The sequence below is a fragment of the Tachysurus fulvidraco genome, chromosome 24 (assembly GCF_022655615.1).
Source record: "Tachysurus fulvidraco isolate hzauxx_2018 chromosome 24, HZAU_PFXX_2.0, whole genome shotgun sequence".
In the NCBI taxonomy this organism is placed as follows: Eukaryota; Metazoa; Chordata; class Actinopteri; order Siluriformes; family Bagridae; genus Tachysurus; species Tachysurus fulvidraco.
In genome coordinates this window covers 9,125,369-9,147,131 of record NC_062541.1, presented here as the reverse complement: position 1 = coordinate 9,147,131, position 21,763 = coordinate 9,125,369, and the positions used below count along the sequence as shown (strand labels likewise).

General features: G+C 38.5%; 1 protein-coding gene and 1 long non-coding RNA gene across 6 annotated transcripts in view; one reads left to right on the top strand and one right to left on the bottom strand.

The window, feature by feature from the left end:
* elmo1 (engulfment and cell motility 1 (ced-12 homolog, C. elegans)) overlaps positions 1–21,763 on the top strand; it is a 74,696-nt gene that overhangs the window by 17,289 nt on the left and 35,644 nt on the right. Inside the window, exons 1-9 of one of the 5 annotated variants that reach the window (XM_027175619.2) lie at positions 3,272–3,500; positions 12,561–12,693; positions 13,025–13,065; positions 13,189–13,261; positions 13,344–13,394; positions 14,565–14,734; positions 17,979–18,014; positions 20,011–20,110; positions 21,596–21,747. In XM_027175619.2, the coding sequence (XP_027031420.1) occupies positions 12,616–12,693; positions 13,025–13,065; positions 13,189–13,261; positions 13,344–13,394; positions 14,565–14,734; positions 17,979–18,014; positions 20,011–20,110; positions 21,596–21,747 (701 nt within the window). In that variant the 5' untranslated portion in view covers positions 3,272–3,500; positions 12,561–12,615. Of the gene's footprint in view, positions 1–3,270; positions 3,501–12,560; positions 12,694–13,024; positions 13,066–13,188; positions 13,262–13,343; positions 13,395–14,564; positions 14,735–17,978; positions 18,015–20,010; positions 20,111–21,595; positions 21,748–21,763 lie in introns of those variants that run through there. The other 4 variants (XM_047807964.1, XM_027175618.2, XM_027175621.2 and 1 more) reach the window with 4 other exon arrangements.
* Positions 21,035–21,716, bottom strand: LOC113661454. Its single transcript, XR_003445043.2, has 2 exons — positions 21,575–21,716; positions 21,035–21,294 (listed from the first exon to the last, which is right to left on the bottom strand). It is a non-coding gene; the product is annotated as an uncharacterized LOC113661454 (long non-coding RNA).

The window sequence follows — 21,763 nt, the reverse complement described above, 5'->3', positions numbered from 1 at the left end:
GTAGTAAAGACCTGTGTACTTTCACAGAAAACGTTTATTTGATTGGCAGTTAAAACGGCCAAACACAGACTTTTCCCCCTCTTAGCTCATCAGCACATCTTGTTTACTAACCACTAACAGCTTCCAAAAAAACCCCTCTAAAGACAGTATTCTGGAAATGTTTCAGTTCCGTCCAGTCACTATATGTAACCTTATTGTGACATGGAAGTGTGATTGTATCCTTCATTATTCTGAAGCTTGTGGCCAGGAAACTGTGGCTCAGACGCTCCACGGGCCATGGAGTGCCTGAGGATGAGACTAATTGGCACACTACTTAGTTCCGTATTATGCGGCTTAATTATGGGATGTAGCCGAACAAACGAGGCTATGCACCATTTTCATGTGGCTGTATACATTTAAATGATGTCTTTGGAATTTAAATGGTCTGTTATTTTTTCCAAAAATTGGCTGCATTTACACTTGGCATTAAATGCAACCTGCATCTGGATGTTGTCCACATACGCATTGAAAAGACAAGTGTAAACACGTTTATGATCGGAATGCAACGTGTCCAGATCTAAGAATAACAGAAACTCACTCCAACCGTCGTGTCTGCATTCACCGGTCGGCGTCACACAAAACCCTGCCCACTTCACCCAAGTGTAAACGCCGACATTGAGAGTTTGTTGGGAAATATTGCCTATAGACACTCGGCTTGTTTTGTACTATAAAAACTAAGCCATGTGCCGCCTGGACTTTATTTATTTATTTATTTTTCTGAGTCTGATTTTTCTAAGAAGTCACTTTATTGACTGCGACCGGAATATCATAGGAGCTAAACTGCAGCTTTGTGTTCTGCTGCTATTTCTGCTCTCCTCTCTTCCTCATCTGGGATAATATTACACTAAGGCACTGTGCTACTAAGAACACTACAAGATTTCATTTAAAGGCTGCAGATTGTTTTTTTTTCTTTCTACTTTAAGGCTGATAAAGCATGGCGAGTTAAGAGCATACTGCAGCAACATTACATAAGACTGCTGTTTTAGAGGATTTTATGTAGATTATAGGGGATAAATGGATGACATTGGTCAGATGTTTAGGCTTTCTATCATCCTTTCCTAGAGACTTGCATATTAAGTGGTAAAGCTTAGAGAAAGATAGTAGGCCTGGAGTTCAACCCTTCAGTAAAAAATGCTAATATAGATTATTTGATATCTTAGGGTTAATGTAGAATTTTTTTTGCCACTGCATGTTTTCTTCGGAGTCGAACTTGCAGCAGTAATGGTTCAGAATGCCCCATGCTGTGTGTGAATCATTCACACCTTTACTGCGGTCTTGTTGTTCAATCCAGAGCTGCTGGGGAGTTTTTAGCAAGGCAGTGAGGGGGAAGGTCAGATTTTTAAATTTAGCTGCGCTTTTTTTTCTGGAAAAAACAAAATGCCGTTGTTTACTGCATTGCACACATCTGTCTGACCTCTAATTCCTCACATTGCTCACTCGAGGCATGCCTCTGCCACGTTTCAGAACATTTCTGACAACCAAAAGTCTTCCAAACATATTTGGATTGAGAACATGTTTTTTTAATGATTACTTAATAATTAATGGCATCAGCCAGACACTGAAAACGTAACGGTAAACATCTCGATGAGACAGCATTGAAATTGCCCTGAATACTAAAACACTACAGAAGAAGATTAGGTGTTTTGTGAAGCATAATTTTTGATCAGCCATTGATGTTCAGAACAATAAGCTGTTTCAAACCTCAGATGTTCCACCCACAACCCAACACGCTGATGTTTACTGTGCGCTCAGTAGCTGCATGCTTAAGAATTCTGATCAACTGTTCAAACTTCTACGCAGACAAAAGTTTATACTTTTACGAGTCTTTAGTATTATTTCATGGGGCTAGCTCTACTACTGTAGTTTCTGGTGGTAGGAGCTACACATCATTTTGATTGCTCTACTCAGCTCATGTCCCTGGGTGTGATGTCATACAGCAGATTTGGCATAAATGTAGACAGTGCTGTACTTCAAAGCCACCTATAAATATATATATAACACATGACTTCATTTAAAGAAGACTTTCATAGTAAATTTAAGCCAAGTTCTAACCCCATGAGGCCTACAGTAATCTCAAAGCATTCTGTAAGGATCTTGTGAGTATCACATGTGGCCCTGAGATCTAACAAGATTAGAACTGCCCAGATACTGGAATCAACTGATCATTTGTTATCTTTAACACAACATGTTCAGTCCTAACATGATCTTCAGACTGAAGAGGTTCAGCAATGTCATTTTTAATGCCTCTTCTACTAGGGGGTGAATTAGAATGGTCTGTATGTCTGCCCATGTGTTTTGTTTTTGCCCAAGGATTTTTCACTGTAACCAGGAGATGACATGAAGTTTGGAATGGAGCCAAACAGATCCCAGCAAAGTCAATTATCTAAAGTAATGTTTTCAATAGATTTCTTCCTGTTTCTTCCTGATCCTTGTTCAGTAACTCAAGACCCACCAGAACTAACTTCATTTTGGTAATAAGCATATTTGAGGCACAGAATTCAGTAACAAGATGGACTAACAGATGAGGCATTAAGATGTTTACTTCTATTTATTACTACTTGTTACACATTGTTGTCACTGATCTTTATAGATACAGGGGAAAAAAAGTCTTCACTATGAAACCAGTGTCTGTTTTCAGCTAAGCTCTGGTGGTTTGAATCAGTGATGGCTGTAGCTAATGCTCTTGACTCCTACCTCTTTCCCATCGTTCTTGAGCGAGGCAGAGAGCAGCTAATACTGTTGCCTCAGTAATAACAAGAGCATTCAGTCAGGATTCAGAAGATGTCAGAAATTAAAGAAGCTAGCATGCTGTAATCAGCAGCTCTTGTTCAAGGTCTTCTCTTTGCCCTCGTTCTAATTAGCACACTGTACCCGATGTTTGTGATATTCTGGGACGCGACACTTTTAGTTCTGATATTCAGCTGAGCCATTCTGAGCTATTCCCCTGTCATAAGGCCTTGTAGTTACCACCAGTTAGGAAGCGATTATGTTCTGATAAACTAGTCACAGAGCTAATTTTCTTGTAATGAACCTGCAAGAAAAACCAAGCTGTTTCAAATTTTTGTTTGTTTATTTCCTCCCTCTTGATACTGACAGTTATTTTTCAGTTACATTTGCATCGAGTGGCTTGTGCCCGAGTCAGTTTCCTCTCAGTCGCATCAGTTACGTCTTAACTTGAATTTTGGCGCTTTGTTGTTCAAGGTTGCCGTCGGGCCGCTTCCTCTTCCTCTGAAGAACGCCTACTTCCTCCTTCTGTTCATTTCTTTCTTTTTTACTTTTCTTGCTCGCCTTAGCCACATAGAAAGAAAGTTTTATGCTTGGAAGCTGTTTGCTGTCTGGCTGCAGTAGCTTGTGCTGCCTTGGTGTTGATGTATATCTGAGCAGAATCTGCAATTCTGTGTTTCCTGGCACTAATCGGCTTAAAGAAGAAGGAGCGAGCAGCCTGGCGCGAAGGTTTCCGGGTGAGTTTTTCTTTATCTCACAGCAGAGGTTTCAGGGCTTTAGGGTGTTGCCTCCGGCAGATTAGGCACTTCTTATGTCCTTCATATCCTGCTGTACTTCGCCTGACCTGACCCTACCTCCACTGCATCACACTGGACTTTCTTTTCTTTTTTCTTTTTACGTTTTTTTTTTTTTTTCAAACCCAGTCTAGCACGTCCACATTTATTCTTCTATTCAGCAGTTTATTTCCGTAACAAGCATCTGTTCTTTTCTTAGTATTATATTTTTTGCTTTGAAGCCCCCACCTTTCTTTTTAAATACCAAGCATCCGCTCTTTATTTATAGTATTTGAGCGACTTCATAAAAATTACATTTAAATAAATCACATTTTGTACACTTGAGCGCATCTAACAATTCTGCACACACATCTGTGCATCTGAATCAGTCCAGCATGGATTATTTTTAAATTTATGCTAACATAAGCATGAATAGTTCTGCACGATAGATTGATTAAAGATTAAAGCTGCAGTAGCTGTGTGGAGATTTGAATTGTAGTAGTCTGAAATCTAAAATGCTGAGATGCAGAGCCTTGGTGGAGTCATCTGACAGGATATCCTGGTTACTACATCGAGCTAGAGCATGTTGTTGAAACAACGATGCCTTTCGAGGCCCAACTGCAAGAGCCTTCTGTTCTTCTCCCTTAACTGTTTATTTATCTTTTGATGAATAGATTTAGTTGATTAGTTTTAACAGTTAATGAATACTTAACATGTTTTTTTTCTTTTTATGCATCCGCACAGCCACTACAGGCTATTTAAATCCTTCTTTTCCTCTTGTTTCTCTTCTATGTTGTGCAAATAAGTTGTAGAGTGGCTAAGACTATCATACGGCTATGACTGGCTTCTCAATGTCCTATGATCTGGCTTCTCAATCTAGTTCTCAATCTGTAGTTAATTGTTTTTTTTTAATAATCTCATTTGTAAAAAGGGATGAATTCCTAAAAAAAAAGTCTCTATAAATATAAATAAACTATATTTACAATTAAATTGATTAATATACCTTTTTTCCCCCACGGTGTAACACTACATGTGTTTGATCAAAGTTTATTGAGGTCACATTGAGGATGGTAGTCAAAAAAAGTTTTGACAAGACAGCATCTTTCTGTTCGTATGAATCATCGGCGTACCTCAGCGGTTTGAAGTTACGTCGAGCAGTCTCAATAAATTCTTTTGCTTAATCGGGTTTTAATTTTAATATCTTTTTCAGTCATATTATTAAGGAATATTAGAAAACATTTGTGAACACATCACCTTAGTATTTTTGTAATAAGACAATTATATATGCTTATCAAATCTTGTCTTTTTTTCATAGTCTCCAGAGCTTAACATGTTATAGTTCTTCTTTTTCCACCTTGACCATGTGTTCTGCTGCTTTGGATCATTTGGCCTGTCATGCACAGCTTTTGTTTTGGTTTGGTTTGGTTTGTTTGCAGAATGAGCAAAATGCAGGAAGGCTCCTCCTTTAACCTTGAGAACTTGGACTCACAGACTAAACCGACTAATCAAGACAATAGCATATCGAATGTGTTTTCTCGGATGTGTGTTGCAGGTGTGTGAGAGTGAAATGAGAGGAGGATTGAGTAGTAATGAGCCAGTGGCTATATCCTGAGCTTTTGTTTCCCAAGCTGAGATAAAGGTCCCTGGTCTTTTGTAGCAGTGCTCACCATGTTCTCAGTGCACAGCCGGTCTCTTTGTGGTGGTGTCAAATGCATCGCCTAAAGGGGCTTTGAAATCCATATAGGATGTGAGCGATGGCTAACCAACCCCCTTTCCTGTCTTCACACAGAAAGACATAAATGCTACTCATTAAGCCAAGTATGAACATGCTCATATTCTGAAATAACTTTTAATGAACAATGTTTATTTATGTCTGTCGTGTGTCATCTTTATATAATTCTAAGATTCCTTCCATCGGATTTAGAGCGCTGTAAAATTTACCAGCATGCGTCAATTATTTCTTAAAATCTCCTGTGGAAATGCTAGCTCTATGGAAGTGCTTTAGTGTGTCTAAACTGCCAACACGGTGTGTCCTCAATTCTCCCTGGGGAGAAGGATCGCATGTACTGCCTGCCTGAATTACTGAGCTGAAACTTCACCATAAAATCCTTTCAGCTCGCTGAAGAAATTAAATCCCTGTCCCTGACATCAACCAACTTGCTTTCCATCCTTTCCGGTAAAAACAGTTGCTTCCATCCTTTCCGGTAAAGAGTTATTTTAACACTTTGTGAGGTGATAAAGCTGGATGAGGAATTTAATACATTGGTCTCGTTTTCTGAGCCACTGTTGTGCACATTTAGCTTGGCACCAGTGTAACTCAAACTCTCATACAGTTTTAGGTGTGTCAGCACCGGGGAAATCCTAAACTATAAATTGAAATGATAACCAGTAGCCCAGATGTAATTTGATGCATATATTCTTGAGATCAAAAGGGTCAGTAAGTCTTTAGATTAGATTTACATTTACAGCATTTAGCAGACACCCTTATCCAGAGTGACTTACAACTGAGCAACTGAGGGTTAAGGGCCTTGCTTAGGGGCCCAGCAGTGGCAGCTTGATTTAGTTCAGTGATAAGTAGCTGACTGATGTCCAAAAACTAAACTTCAGTTCTAGCAATAGTTTGTGTATTTTATGGCAATAAACAATGCAAACGTAACACCTATTTTGTAGATGGACCCAATAAAATAAGTAAATTTGTACAGAATTATTATGTTTATTTATATAAGCTGAATTTTAAGTGAATGTTTTAAATAGCTACTAAAACTGGTATTGCAATAAAACAACACTCTACTAATTAATTCTGTAACAGTATCACACTCGCAGTCTTTGAATACCTGCGGCCGAATCAGGTCTGTGTCGATATTTACACAATAACCGCCCTTTTGCATATGTAAGATAAGACATTATCTTATTACCTTTATTCGTCCCACAATGGGGAAATTTCCCTGTTACAGCAGCAAAGAGAAAGAAATGCAAATATATATATATTTTTTAAAAAAAAGACAATATAATATACAGTATATACATAACACAATGTATAAATACAAAGAAGAAAAAAAAGAGACCACGAGCAAGTAGTTACGCTAACAGACATATTGCACGGTTTTAAAAATTTGTGTTATTGCACGTGTTGTTTAAAATACTTTGTTATTATTGCAGTTAAACAGTAATCCATTGTGTAATTCTGGTGACTGGTTCACTGGGAGCAGCTTTGATAGTAAAGTCAAATAACAGCAGAGAGATGTGATACTGATATAGAGCACATTCTCATCATGGTTGGAAATAAATATGATTAGATTGTTCACAACATAAAATACTAAACTTCTAAATAAATATAAATACAGATAAGAATAGGGGGTGCACCTTCTCTTCTTTTTTTTATTTTTATTTATTTATTTATTTATTTATTTATTTATTTATTTATTTATTTATTTATTTATTTTTAATAAATAAAGTTTGGCAAGTTTTCCATGTACAAGCAGTCAGAAATAAAGCTCACGGGACACTGAACATGAATTTATGCATTCTACTATGTTTAATCATTCATGTCTAAGCTATTTTCACATTTTAGTATTTTCTTGGCTCTGAGCTGCTTGAGCCTTGAGTTCGTGTCTAGTAATGGGAATGGTAGTGATGCCAGGAAAATGTTTCTTATGGTTATTGATGTACAAAAGCAGACTTTCATAGCTATTGAGCATTGCAGTAAGCAGTCTGCTCACCTTTTGGTGAGAATGCTTGCTCTGAGAGCACAGTGATTAAAGTACAGTACATCTTGTGCCTGCCTGCATATCAGAGTGGCTCTGTCTACAGGTATTTCTGCAATATGACATGCCCTGCATCCAGAACATTCTTTTCTTTGCTGTTTGAGTTATGGTACAACAGGAATAGTAAAACTGAGACTCGAGTATTTAGACCGAAAGTGAAAACACTTTCAGCAACTGATTAGTAAGGGTCATGGTGGTTTAAATTAGAGTACTAGCTTGTTTTTAAATTAAGAAATAGAATCAACTAAATTTGTTAGAATATTCATCTTGCACAAATATTTAATTGAGATATGCAGAGATGGAGAGATGCAGCTGAGGTTGAGGAACTGACAGAGACAGAATTCACTGTCCAGTGGTAATATTTCTGAGTTAGTTTTCCATCATTTCCTGTTTTGGGTAACATGGTTAACATAATTTTAGGGTTGATGTTTAAAAAAAAATCAGAGAGAGAGAGACACACACAGACAGGGAGACACAGACGGGGAGACACAGACGGGGAGACACAGACAGGGAGACACAGACAGGGAGACACAGACAGGGAGACACAGACAGGGAGACACAGACAGGGAGACACAGACAGGGAGACACAGAAAGAGATGGACAGACAGAGACGGACCGAGGGAGAGAGACAGGCAGAGACAGACAGAGAGAGAGAGAGAGAGAGAGAGACAGGGAGGCACAGAGAGAGAGATCTCAACCATTTGGGGTTTAAATTGAAATACAGATACGATTATTTGAAGAGTTTAAGGTTGTGAGTTCAAACCCCAGGTTCTCCAATCTGCCACACCTGGGTCCCTGAGCAATGCCCTTAACACTTAATGGCGCTCTGGATTAGGGCGTCTGACCATACGGTATGGTTTTTTAACAATTTCTGTAATGAACTAGCTGAAAGTCGATGTGTAATAGATTTAATTTAGTAGGATGGCTATTTTTAGCACATTTTTAAGTATAAAAATTGTTAGTTGTTGTTAAGTAAACCAGGTCCATACACACATCAGGTTACTTTTAGGTTAATTAACTAAGAAATGCCTGTCAGCCATTTTCTACCTTATGTAGCTTACAAATAGATGTGCTGATTAACTGAAGAGTTAATCAGGCTGTGAACACTGTACATTGCATATATCTAACTCATGATTATTTTGTGTAAACTCCTTATTTAATAAAAGAATATATATAAAAGGGATTATTGTTGTTTTTGTGTTTGTTTTTATAGAAAAAACATTTTGGAATGTCTGTTAATACTGCAAATATGAGACATTGCTGCATTCACTTACTCTATTTTTTTTTTAAAAAAAGCTTGCTGTAAATCTGTTACCTCAGACAGGGCCGTGTGGTCGCTTACCACATCCTTGTATTTTCCTTAGCCATATTAGCAACCCATGTGGTAAACACAAATTTTCCTAGAATGGAGAAGTGACCTCAGGCTTGTTTAGTTTCTTGGCAAAAAAAAGGACCCAGTGCTATAGCCAGTTCTACCTTAGGAAATACACTGTATGAGAGAGAATGTGTTAAAGACTACAAATAATTGAGATACAGGGTCCAACCTGTCCATGATTCTTGTCGGGATTTAGCTATGAGCATTTAGCTATGAGAAATGTGATAAGCTCTAACATTAGAAGAGTCTCTCACACTTTTTACAGCATCAGTACACACCAGTCAGCTCAGGAAAAACAGAACGGATGTGTTTTTTGAAGCCTTTCTCCCCAAACCCTTTACAACATTACACCATGATCACATGAAGCTTTGTTAGCTTGCAGCTTGCTTAATCTCCTGCTGTCACTACACACACACACACACACACACACACACACACACACACACACCTCTACCCTCTCTATACAACAGCTTAAGAGCTTTGCCCAATGTCTGTTTGGGGAGACTCAGACATTCTAGTTCACTGACTCAGCGTCCAGAGAAGGACAATCAATAAACCACAGGGTTTCGTGAGCTCATTCTCCTGATGGTGGACCACAAACAAACGCATCCCTGCTTCTCTTAATGACAAATCCTAGACCTTCATCATGAACCAGTGTTTCTGTTTTGCTCCCAACACCAAAGAAAACAGCATGCAGTGTTTGGTTTGTCACTTTACTGGCACCTTTAACGATTCTTCATAGAACCCTACTTTTTTCCTTATCAGAGGTTTTTTTTACCTTATTGGGAAGCTTTAAAGCCCTTAACTCCAACTTTAACCTTATTAGGGAGCTTTAGAGCGCTTATCTCTAAACTCTAAAACCATAGAGAAATGCATCTAGCATCCTAATTGATTCTTTGGGTTGTTTCTCTACAGAAACCATATGTAGCATCCTTCAAAAAAGGCTCTGTGAGTAGATCTTCTTTAATAAGCTAAAACGTCTCAAAGGCTTCCTGTAAGAAAGAAACACTTAAAAGGTTCGATGTAGAACCCTTCTGTAGAGGACAAACATTAACACAAAAGCTATTAATGAAGCCAAGAACAGCCAATCATCAAAAGTCTTGATAAAGAACCCATTGTTTACATGATTCTATCTAGGATCCTAAGGGGTTAATTTGTTTGCTCCCCTGTTACCTTTAAATGATCTGGTGTAGAAACCTTGAGTCATACCCACAAAACAGAGCTGAAATCAATATGACTCCTAAACAGAAATAAGTGCTAAAGCTTCCCATAATGCACCTTCGACATTGCAGCTTGTCTACTACTTTAGGCACAAACCAATGGCCTTGGAATACTTTATGCAGAGATGATATTCAGCTGGCTTCCAAAAACAATCTGAATCACATCGCAAACAGGCATCGTGCATAAGCTTGTCATGTGGCAGCTGGACAAATTTTGCAGATGTACATGCTACATGACAAAGCCTGTGATTGGAGCATTCATACCCGATGGCGATACAAAATTGCAGAGAATACCCGAGCTTGTAAAGCTTTCAGAGTTGTTTTTGTCTTCACAGCCTTCACAGATGTCGTTTCTGTATCAAGTATGCTAAGCGCTTATGCTGTGTTTGTGGTACGTTGTAAGCGGTAGTTTGCAAATTGCAATGGTTTCATTTTTGCCACATTTAATCTGTGAAGCAGAAATAAACGGATGCCTCCTCAAAATGAGTTTTACATTCACAGGGCTGAGTGGGTACTATTTTTTTCCTACTGTAGGGAACTTCAAACATTCGTGCAACTGTTATTACAGCAACAACAAGCTAACCAGTGGAAAATAGCATATAGCGTTAGCAACAAGCTAGCTAGCCAACGTTAGTGATGACTTTAATGTTGATGAGGATTTCCTTCTCAAAACATGGTCACTGTTCTAGTTTTAACAAAATAATGTGTTTAATCAAGACAGTGGACACAGTTGACATGGCCGTGTTGAATTGATGTCACTCTGTTAACAAAATAAGGAACTAGACCTTGAGAAGCATTCCAGGGAATTTTTTTGGGGTTTTTACTAGTTGTTCAAGGGGAATTACACGTTGTAACTTTGTCATAAACACAGTATTACCTCTTCCTTCTCTTATAAAGCAGTATTTTTTGGTCCTTATTGAATTGCTACATCTACTTATATTTGTTTAAGATTTTATGATAACTTTTTTTACTAGATCTTTAAATGTGCTTAATCTGTAAATAATATTACAATATACTATTGCAGTTATACTATTTGAAGCGTAGGATTTAGCATCAGATTAGCAAGTCTTGTAAATAAATTATATATAAAACTATTATAGGACCTAATAATTTGTACCAAACTGATTTTTCAAGAATTACAACAGAGTAAATGTTTTAGTGTCTTAATGAAGTAAATAGTGATTCAAGCACAATGCAGTGTAAGTAAAGAATATACAGCATTGTGTTGTTCATCAAGTATAACCCCAGCATTATATCATGGCATGATTCCTTATGGTAACTAATCTTATACCATGACACAAGCACATAACACAAGCATGCCACTGAAATTTACCACCTCATTTATTCCAGACTGTGCCCTAGAGCTTTGTACATGTGTGTGAAGAAGGTCAAGGCCCTCCAAGGAGGCTAATGTTATTCTGATCCTACATTCATATAGATCACACACAGAGGCAAGGCGTGAGGGAGAGAAAGGCTCATCTGATGCTGTCCAGGGGGGGAAACTGGAGGGTTTGGAGTAGAGAAGAGTTGAGGCGAGTGGTGTTGTGCCGATGGCTATGTGCTTTAAATCACAGTAAGCACTAGATCTGTTCTTCTAGCCACTGGGAGCAAAACAGCCAACATGAGCTTTGTTTATCTACACACTTTCACAAAGAAACAGTTACCCAGATTACCCAGAAATCCTCCTTGGAATGATGGATGCAACTAATGATGCAACAGCAACCCTGGCAACTGGCCCTCTGAAATGTCTGTGGAGATTATTATGGGATGAGTCATGGTTGGCATATTTGAATAGACCGCATTGATGCCTACTACACTGACTGTAAGCCGCCTTGTTTTGACAACAAAAATACATTGTTAAAGGGGTGATTTAAAAATGTAAACAGGTTCACACTCATGGAAAAGAGAAGACTGGGTAGAATAATTAACACACTATGTCTGTCAATCAGATTTCTTATTTACTGCATAAGTGCATCTGTTAAATGGCATGACATTATGCAATGATGTGCACTTGTGTGCGGAAATTAGAATAGGCAAAAAATGGATGCCAGGCTGAGTTGGTCTGACCTACTGTAGAGAACTTTAAACAGTACAGCTGCAACAGTAGCCAGTAACATTAGCAACAAGCTAGCCAGCTAACATTAGTGATTACACAAATGTTGATGATTTCCTTTTCCAAAAAGCATTTAGCATGGTCAGCATTCTAGATGTTTATACATTTAAACAACATAATGTGGTTAACTAAGATGGTGACCTCAGTGGGTGTGGCTGTGGTTTTTGTTTTTTGTTTTTTTTTATGTCACTCTGTAAACCGAGAAGAAACTAGCAGTTTTGTGAATTTTTTAAGTTGTAGCATTACTTCTTTCTCCTTTTACTCAGCAGGATTTCTTTTGTCCTGATTGAATGGTTAGATCTGATTGTATTTGTTTTGAATTTAATAATAACTGAGCACTGATTTGCATCATGTAAAGATGTACGCTTGCATATAGAAACTGCTGTAGAGTTTTCACGTGTATGAAAAGTTCACTGAAGACGGGTAGACGCATTAACGTCTGCATATGCTATTTATGTACACGCCAGCTTGGTTTTGCTCTCTGAACAAATATGTACTTCACAAACTTAAGGTCTCTCTCTCTCTCTCTCTTTCTCTCTCTCTCGCTCACAGGTGTGAATGAGCGCTAGGCAGCTGTAAGAGGCATTTAACGCCTGATATTGCAGCCATGCCGCCCCCTGCGGATATCCTGAAAGTGGCCATCGAGTGGCCAGGGGCCTTCCCCAAACTTATGGAAATAGACCAGGTCAGTGTGTGCAAAAAAAAAGTTTGAGTGCTTCACAGTAACTGAACACATCAAGGTCACTGCGTAAGCCATGGGCACATAGTCAGAGCTAAATAAAATGTCTAGTGAAGTACTTGATTAATGATTAATGGCGTCACTCATTAAAAATATGCAGGGTAATAATTTAGTTTTCATTCTTTGTCTGGAAAAAAGGCTGGGTGCATCCCTGGTTCTGATCATCTTCTTTCTATTGTCTTTGTTTTAGTTAAATGAAATGTGTAGCTTTAGTAAGCAGCTCTTTGTTATTCAAATGTAATGTGTTTTTACATTTTCTGCTTCTGTTTTTCCACAGAAAAAGCCTCTCTCTGCAATCATTAAAGAAGTCTGTGATGGGTAAGAGATTATTCTTTATTAACTTCTGCTTTTGGTGGATTGAATTACATTTGTTCTGTGACAGTTCATATCTGCAAATCAGTCAACTGCATTCAGCTGTACTTCACATCTTCCTTGTTCTAGGTGGCAGCTGCCAAACCCCGAAATCTACGCCTTACAAAACGCAGACTCCACTAATTTCTACATCACTGAAAAGGTGTCATGCTAGCTACAATTACTGAACAAATATGTGCAATTGTTTTGAAAATGCTCAAGCTTTCATCTTCTCTGATCCACAGAACCGCAACAACATAAAAAATGGCTCCATCCTACGCCTGACCACGTCACCTGTGAGTAACTGATAAGCAGTTTCTGAGTTTTGGGTTGTTATTGTTATTTTATTAGGTGGGGATTCATGAGGACACAATCAGCCTAGGAGACCTGTCTCTATCCCCAGCATGTGGTGGATGGGTTGGACTGCTCAAGCTTGAAGCATCAGTTCAAGAGATTCTTGCATGACGGTTTGAGCTAGAATCAGGGCCCATCTGCAGCTGTTGTCCCTCAGTTGCTTTACTCGCAGAGTGTTGAAAGCTCTGAGGAGTGTGTACTCGCCACGCATTTACAGGGGTAGCAACTACTTCTTAGAGGTGCCCATGGAAGAGGGGGGGGGGGGGATCAATCAAAAGAAACACCTAATGTTCTCAGCGAGTGTGCGTCTTATGTGTCCTGTGTTGGTTCTGTGTTCCATTTGGATATCAGACAACATAGTGCACATGATGCACTCTAGCCAGCAGTGCAGAATGTCAATATGCAGTATTTGGTTTGGGAAATGACCTTGAATTCTCCTTGAGTGTACTTTAACCATAATATTAGCCCAGGCAGGTTGTTACAGTCAGTTTGTTGGTGTTTGGTTTATTTTTGGTCTAGATACGTTTGGGATATCATGACTGAAAATGTGAAGTAGCATTAATGAGAATGAAACAGCTGTGTTAAACAAGAACTGAGAATTCTTACAATATGTAATTCAAAAGCCTTTGGATGGTTTAACTTCAAAATATTTATAATCACACTATCCAGTGTTGCCCACATGAAGTTGGTTTCCATTTTGTGTCTGGCTCTGGCTCCGCTCTAGGTTTCTTCCTCATATTGTATTCCCTAGTATTTCCTTGCTACTGTAAAAAATTATATTAAACCTGAAGTTATATTTTTGTAAAGCTGCTTTGTGTTAAAAGTGCTACACAAATAAAATTTAATTGAAATTGTATTTTAGCTTTGTATGTCAGCTTGGTATACCATTTTATATTGTCCAGTGTCTGCTATCACTCCTGTAAATGTGCTGTATTTTTACCCTTGATAATCTTAGTCTATAATCTGTTTCTGAATCCTGCATTTCTATAGTTTGTCCTGTATTACTACTTTGCTGAGTAGGTATAAATATATTGTATAAATGTGTGTGTGTGTGTGTGTGTGTGTGTGTAACACGTGCATGTATGTGTCTGCTCTGTTGGCATCACTCCCAGGCCCAGATGGCACAGCAGCTGCACGAGCGCATCCAAAGCGGCAGTCTGGATATGAAACTGGATGCTCTGAAGGACTTGGCTAACTCATCCCGAGACATTACCTTCGCCCAGGAGTTCATCAACCTGGATGGTATCTCGCAGCTCACCCAGATGGTAGAGAGTGGCACAGAGTAAGTGAACCTTCCCCTAAACTCGCTATTCTTGCCTTTTCTTTTTATTTTCAGCTGTGCCCACGCAGCAGAACTGAAGCTTTTGAGTCACACTGCAAGGCCCACTGACTTGTACTGTTATTTTATGAACGAATATAGCTTTGGAATCGTTGACTACGGAGCGGCAAAGGCTGCGTGAAAAAAGGATTTAAGGTCTTGAGACCACAAGTGAGTTTACAATAGAGAGGAAGCATTGAGGACATATTCTGAAGCACGTTCTGCTATTTCAGTTTTCTTTGTTTTCTTAGTAGGAATGTGTGTGCGTTCGAGTGTTTCTGCAGTTGTCTGGTTTCGCCTAGTGGGCTGTCCTAATTCAAGTGTGGCTAGACGGTCTCTGAGGCGGAACTTTGCAGTCCTCGTCTGACAGAGGGCCCATGGGGCACCTGCAGTAATCTGACTGCAACATCACCTGCATTGATGAAACATCAAGCGGGATTTTAAGTTCGAATGAGACGAGTTGTGGAACGAAGAAGTGAAAAGGAGAAAGAGCAGGAACAATTGAAAGCAAAAAGGAAGGGAATGAAGAATAAGATCTAACAGTCACATATAAAATGATTATATTTAAATGCTGAAAGGCAAGAAAGGAATTTTCAGTGTTATTTTAAGCCCATTATGTCTCTTTATTTATTTGTTTGTTTATTTATTTGTTTGTTTGTTTACTTTTCCTTGCAAGATAGGAATGCTTAAAACAGATAAATAAATAAATGTATCCTGATCATGTTCTCCATATTTTTCATAATATTCACAATGGCTGAATCCCAGATTAGTGCTACCCTGTGAATTGAGCATGTTTATATTAAATCCATGAAAAAATGTTTTAATCTCTGTATCTGAGCAACTCATCAACATGGTTCTACGCTATCTAGTGAGCATATAGAGTAGACGTCAAAATAGAGTAGCAGTCCCTCTGGAAATGATTGACACTATAACTGACCTCCAGTTGTCCAGGTATATAATGAATTCTACCCTATGCAGTGAGCATGTACAGTGAATAGCAAGCAATCAGGGGTTCGGCCTGGAACTTATCAGAGACTCAAAAGGCGACGTTTGAAATGCTATTGCATGTACAGCACACTCGACCTTTGTGTAGACTTTGTACACTCCTTTTTAGAGAGCATAAAAGAATAGGAAGCCATTTGAGATTCGAGAAATCTAAAATGAGTTGAAATGGCAGGTGTTCGTGGGCGTAGCAGAGGAAATGTTGACGTTTATGATCAGATTTTAGTTTCTTTGCTCAATACTTAATTTTGTACGACAGCCCATATGTGTAAAATCCTGGTATTCAATATTCAAATGCATTTTTAAAGCTTTTATATTATAAACATTCAGCGGGGTGTTTGCAGTGTATTAACAGCCCTTTCTGAGATGTCTGTGGTACTGACACAGGGTGAGATTGTGTGATGATGCATATCTCGACTGATGCACTACAGTGTCTTCATAAAGCTCTTGTGTCTCTGAACGGTTCTAAATGTTAATGATTGTCCTCCGCCAGGCCCGGCTGTATCTCGTTCAGGCGGGTCAGCCTCAGGACAGCATAGAGCCACTCAGCGTGGCCTCTGTGGGGGCGGTATATCACGCTTTTGTTTTCTCTTACACGCTCTCCTAATTATTCCTCCCCCCATCAAGCAGTAAAGAGCAGGAGAGCAGGATGAATGTTTTTTTTTTCACTCTTCAGTCGGGTCTTCCAGGCAGATAGTTTTCTAATTTGATGCTGCTGTGGAGATGGAGAAATGTTTACCTAAGGCAGCTTGTTTATGAGCTCTAATTCAGAGTGTTGGGTGAGGAGATTTTCTTTTAGTTCTTCATCAAGAGCTTTGCTCCTTTCCATATAGGGAGTGGGACGATTCGTCTGTTTTACCCCTCTGTTTTAACCTCATTTGCTTTCCCTTCCGAAACTATTTCCAAACCACTGTGAATTGGTTTCTATGGGCACGTCATACATAAAGCAGCTCTGTGTCAACATCTCCTGCCCTCAGAGAGTCTCTGTGTGGGTTTCTGTGAAGTCCTTTCATACCAAAAGGCACCACGATGCACTCGCACATGTACTGTATGTTCATTCATTGGCCAGGACTCAACATTCCTGCCACAGATTCCTGCTCTGCACTGACCATGCTGTAATTATTCTTGAGGCTGAGACGTGACTGCGCTCCTGAGGGCACAGAAACCGTGCTGGTGACATCATAAAGCATGCATGTGTGTGAAAGCCTGAGCAAGTAGGAAGTCTCCCTCTAGTGGTTCTCAGCTTTTATTAAACCAGTGCAAGGCAGTGGGCTAACAATTGTGCTGCCATATGTACAATGTGCTTCTGCTTGAAAGAACGGCATGTCACACAGTCACTCACAATCGGTTTTATACGACTAACAGAAAGGCATGTTTTCATTTTAAATTATTACATTATTACATGTGTATACTAGGGGTGTAACAAAGCACCACTCTCTGTATCTGTTTGGTACTCAATAGCTTAGTCTCAGAATTTAAAGATGTAAAGCAGTTGTGGCATAAACCTGAACATTTATTTGAGCTCATCCTTCATTTTCACGTTCAGCTAACTGCTCATTTTTTATTTATTTATTTATTTTTGTTAGTTTTTTTTTTTTTTTAGGATTCCAGACCCGATGCATATTTATAGTCTCAGCCACATGCAATATGAACCATTCTCACACACACACACACACACACACACACACACACACACACACAAACAGACAAACACGCATAATAATCAGTTACATCCCTAGTGTATACTGATGTAAATAAATTAATCATTATTTGTTAATATAATAATAATAATAATAATAATAATAATAATTTTTAATAATTAAATAAATTCTTATAATATTATTATTTTAGCTTTTTTTTTTTGTACTGATATGTACATGCCTCCTTTTTTCCCCCTTCATTATCATGACACTTAGTTTTGCTGGAACATATGCATTGTATTGTGACTTGATGAGATTGTGATGAGCAGTGATCTGCTTTTTCAATTGCTCAGCTTTGCATGCTTAGAAGATCCATGTCTTTTATCTTCAACTTTTCAAATTTGATGTAAAAGTTGCAACAATTCTCTTTTTTTTCATGTTGTTTAAAAAAAAAAATTTGCACTGTTTAATTTCACATTTTATCAGATGGAGCCCTGTAGATCAGACCATTTTGTTTTTGTTCATTTTGCTGTCTCCCTGATGTCAAAGTTTTTAAATCTTTGCAGACGGTATCAGAAACTACAGAAGATGATGAAGCCCTGGTAAGCCCCCCAACCCCGAGCTGGATAACAAAAACTCTCTCTAACCTCTAATCCGGGGGTGTCCAGTCTTTTCCAGAAAGGGCCGTTCAGGGTGCAGGTTTTCATTCCAACCAAGCAGAAGCCACACCTCATAATAATTTGAATGGTGGACTCAGGTTTGTCTCTTGCTTGACTGGAATGAAAACTTTTATCCACACCGGTGCTTTGCAGATAAAATTGGACACCCCTGCTCTAATCCTACACATGATCTGCATGATCTGGCTGAAACTGATGGGGAAAATCACGGCACCCTCATCAGCCGCAAGCAGTCTTTAATGTGTTTCATGGTTTTGATTACTTTTTCCACCATATAAATCAATCAGCACCTTTTCTGTTTGCATGTGGTATTGGGCAACTTAGGCTTTTTAAAATGTAGCTACTAACGATATTTCTTTCACCTGGCACATGTAGCAGTGAACTAGTTGTTTTTAACGTTAAGTTTTGGATCATTTTGCACAAAATTCTAACTTTTTACTTTTAGATGTTGTGTACAGTATGTGATGTCAATTTTATTCTGTTTGATTGTGTTGAAATTCTCCACATCTTAAAATCACCACAGTATTCGTTTTGTAAAGAACACAAGACAGGTTGTGCTGATCTAGAAACATAATCACAAGTTATCACCTCAATGTTGATTATTTTTCTATATAATCACAAAATAATTGACATTTAGTCATTTGCAAATTATTAGTTTTTACTTTATTAATGACCACTCATCAACCTCTCTTTTTTCCTCTTAAAGTTGATCAGACTAAATAAATAATATTGCTAAAGAATACATTTTTATGTATTTAAATTAAATTAATAATCTATCAATTGTGTTGATAAAACAAAATCACATAAAACTCGGGGGTGACCCGTTTTAGTTTCTGTTGGTTACAGTCATTAACTTTTATATAAATCCTACAACATTCAATCAATAGTTTTTGAGATTGCACTAACGTGAATCACTGGATGGAGTGACACCTAGTGGCAGAGGCAGAAAATCTGGTAAAGAAGCGCTGAAACTGGAGACTCCTTCTGTAAATTTAGCTTTAATTAAATACAGGAAATAAAAGACTCCCAACGTATTAAATACTGTGCTTGTCATTTCTTTAGTTTTAAGCATTGATAGTAGAAATTGTTTACTTTGCGCATTGTTATTCATAGTCAAAATTAAAGCCCTTAAAATTTTCCAGCCATGTTGTATTGGTTTAACATTATGGCTGCTGCTCAATTCCAGGTGCAAATGCTTACTTACATCTAACTTACCACTATTTCATATTAATGTCTCACTTAACAAAATGACTAATTCCAGATTAACCTGTCTCTATCAACCAGCCTGTCAATCTCTAACCATGTACAGGCTTAGTTTTAATCACTATTTGTGTTATTTGTTTGTTTGTTTGTTTGTTTTTGTAGTGTAGTTTTATGTTATATGTTGACTTTCTTGATTCCTTTGCACGTTAAGATGTGACAATGGAGATATGACACAAAATACACAATGTATTATAACGTAATAATATATATATGTATATTTTAAGTTTAAGGCCATTCAGAGTTCCTTGTTTTTGTTTACATTTAAGTACAGAATATTACTTGTTCTGTCAATTTTCAGAGCTTTTTTTTTTTTTTTTTTTTTAAGATGAACTATGCCCTTCCCCATCAGACTAATAATTTAATGCAGTTGCACGAGATTGTGCTGTACAGTCATGTTGCTGAAACGCTGTTGCCTCGCCTCTGCTGACTGTTTCTGCTCTATGGTGTTGTAGAGTAGTTAGAGGCTTTGCTGTCTTTGCCTCCTATTATGCCTCACAGCTCTCTGTGGCTTCTGTCTGTTTATGGCATTTGGCTAATACCTCCTGCAAATTCCCCTTCCCAATTAAGGCTGAGGCTTATTTGTGCTCTAGATCAGATCAAATCAGATCAGATCAGTAAGTAGACATGAACCTAGTGGCTGTAATCTTGTTTCTTGCAGCTTTGGAGAGATTCTTTCTTACACGCTGACGGCCTTCGTGGAACTCATGGACCACGGCATCATCTCGTGGGATACGTTCTCGGTGGCCTTCATTAAGAAGGTGTGTTCACTAGGCGGTGGGGGATGATTGATCTTATGCAGGTGTTACATTGTATGATTTTAAAACTCATATTAACCCTCAGAATTGAGCTAGATTTTGACAGCTATTGCAAATTTACTTACAGTGCTTTAGTCAACAAATTACAAGTAGCATGTCCAGGTTTTTTTCCAAAGAGGTGGAGCAACCTCATTATAATGCAATTGTGTGACCAGGGAAATGAGGACATGGGAGACAGGTGAGGCAGAACTCACAAAGGGGTTTAAATGTTAAAAAAAGTCTGCAGTTCAGCTTTGTTTCTCAAAATCACACATGCGCACACACACAGACCAGGCAAGTGCACAGTCCCTAACTCTCTCTCTCTCTCCTTATTTTCTTACCACTGCTCAAGTTCAGCCTCAATTCACAAACCAGAATTTAGCCATGCCCCCGTTTCCTCATTAATATTCATTACTACAAAAAGTGTCAAATATGCTCATATAATTTCTTTATGCTCATAAACTTAGTTTGATTTAAACCAACATGATCTGTTATGATTCACTGAGTCAGCATGATGTCTGCATTCTTGAACATTTTGGAAACTGTTAAAAATGCAGCTATTCATTTATATGGGAAAAGTCCGAAATGCACAAAATTATGCTGGGTGTCTGTAAAAGCTCACTGGTGTTGAATTGCTGATTCAAAGTACAATCATAAGGAGGCCATGAGTCATGCAAACAGACATTTTGAGTCAGGCTTCAGTCATTCATGCTGATTTGATGAAGATGATGATGATGAGGAGGAGGAGGAGAAACTAATTATCAGTTAAAATCCAGAAATGCTCAATCCAGATCTCAGAATCTTTAAAAAAAAAAACTAACAGTCTCACCTTGGAGCACACTTGGAACAAAACGTTCTCCAGCCACAAACACAATACAGTATAATATATTCGAATTTAGCTCTTTTTTTATTTAATTAATCTCCACCCACAAGCACATACAAATACAAACCACCAGCATGTCAATATGTTTTCTAACAAGTGCCAAAATTACAATCAGTGCTAGTGTGGCAAGGCTTATTTGAAGAGTGATGCCATGCTGTGCCACCCCCCCTCCAGCATGTGTGTCTGGACAGTATTTCTTCATCATCCATCCCTGACGGGCAGGAACAGGAAACATTATTGTGTGGCTCTGACAGATCCACCAAGGCTGAAAGGAAAAAATATTGGAAACCGTATGAGCACCATGTTGTGGCATTAGATTCACTGTGCATCTAAATCCTAGGATTCATCTGTAAACACCAAGCTATTCCAACATGAATCAGATTTCTAAAATAATACTGTGGCTTTACATGGCTGCTTCCTTGTGTGTGTGTGTGTGTGTGTGTGTGTGTGTGTGTGTGTGTGTGTGTGTGTGTGTGTGTGTGTGTGTGTGAGAGAGAGAGAGAGAGAGAGAGAGAGAGAGAGAGACTCATGACCAAGAATTTAACTGTTTTTTGTTTCCCCTGCAGATTGCATGTTTTGTGTGCAAGTCATCCACAGACTCTGCCGTGCTGCAGAGATCTCTAGCCATCCTGGAGTCTATGGTGCTTAACAGTCAGGATTTGTACCAGAAGGTGGCGCAGGAGATCACTATCGGCCAGCTCATGCCTCATCTTCAAGGGTATGCACAGCAGCTG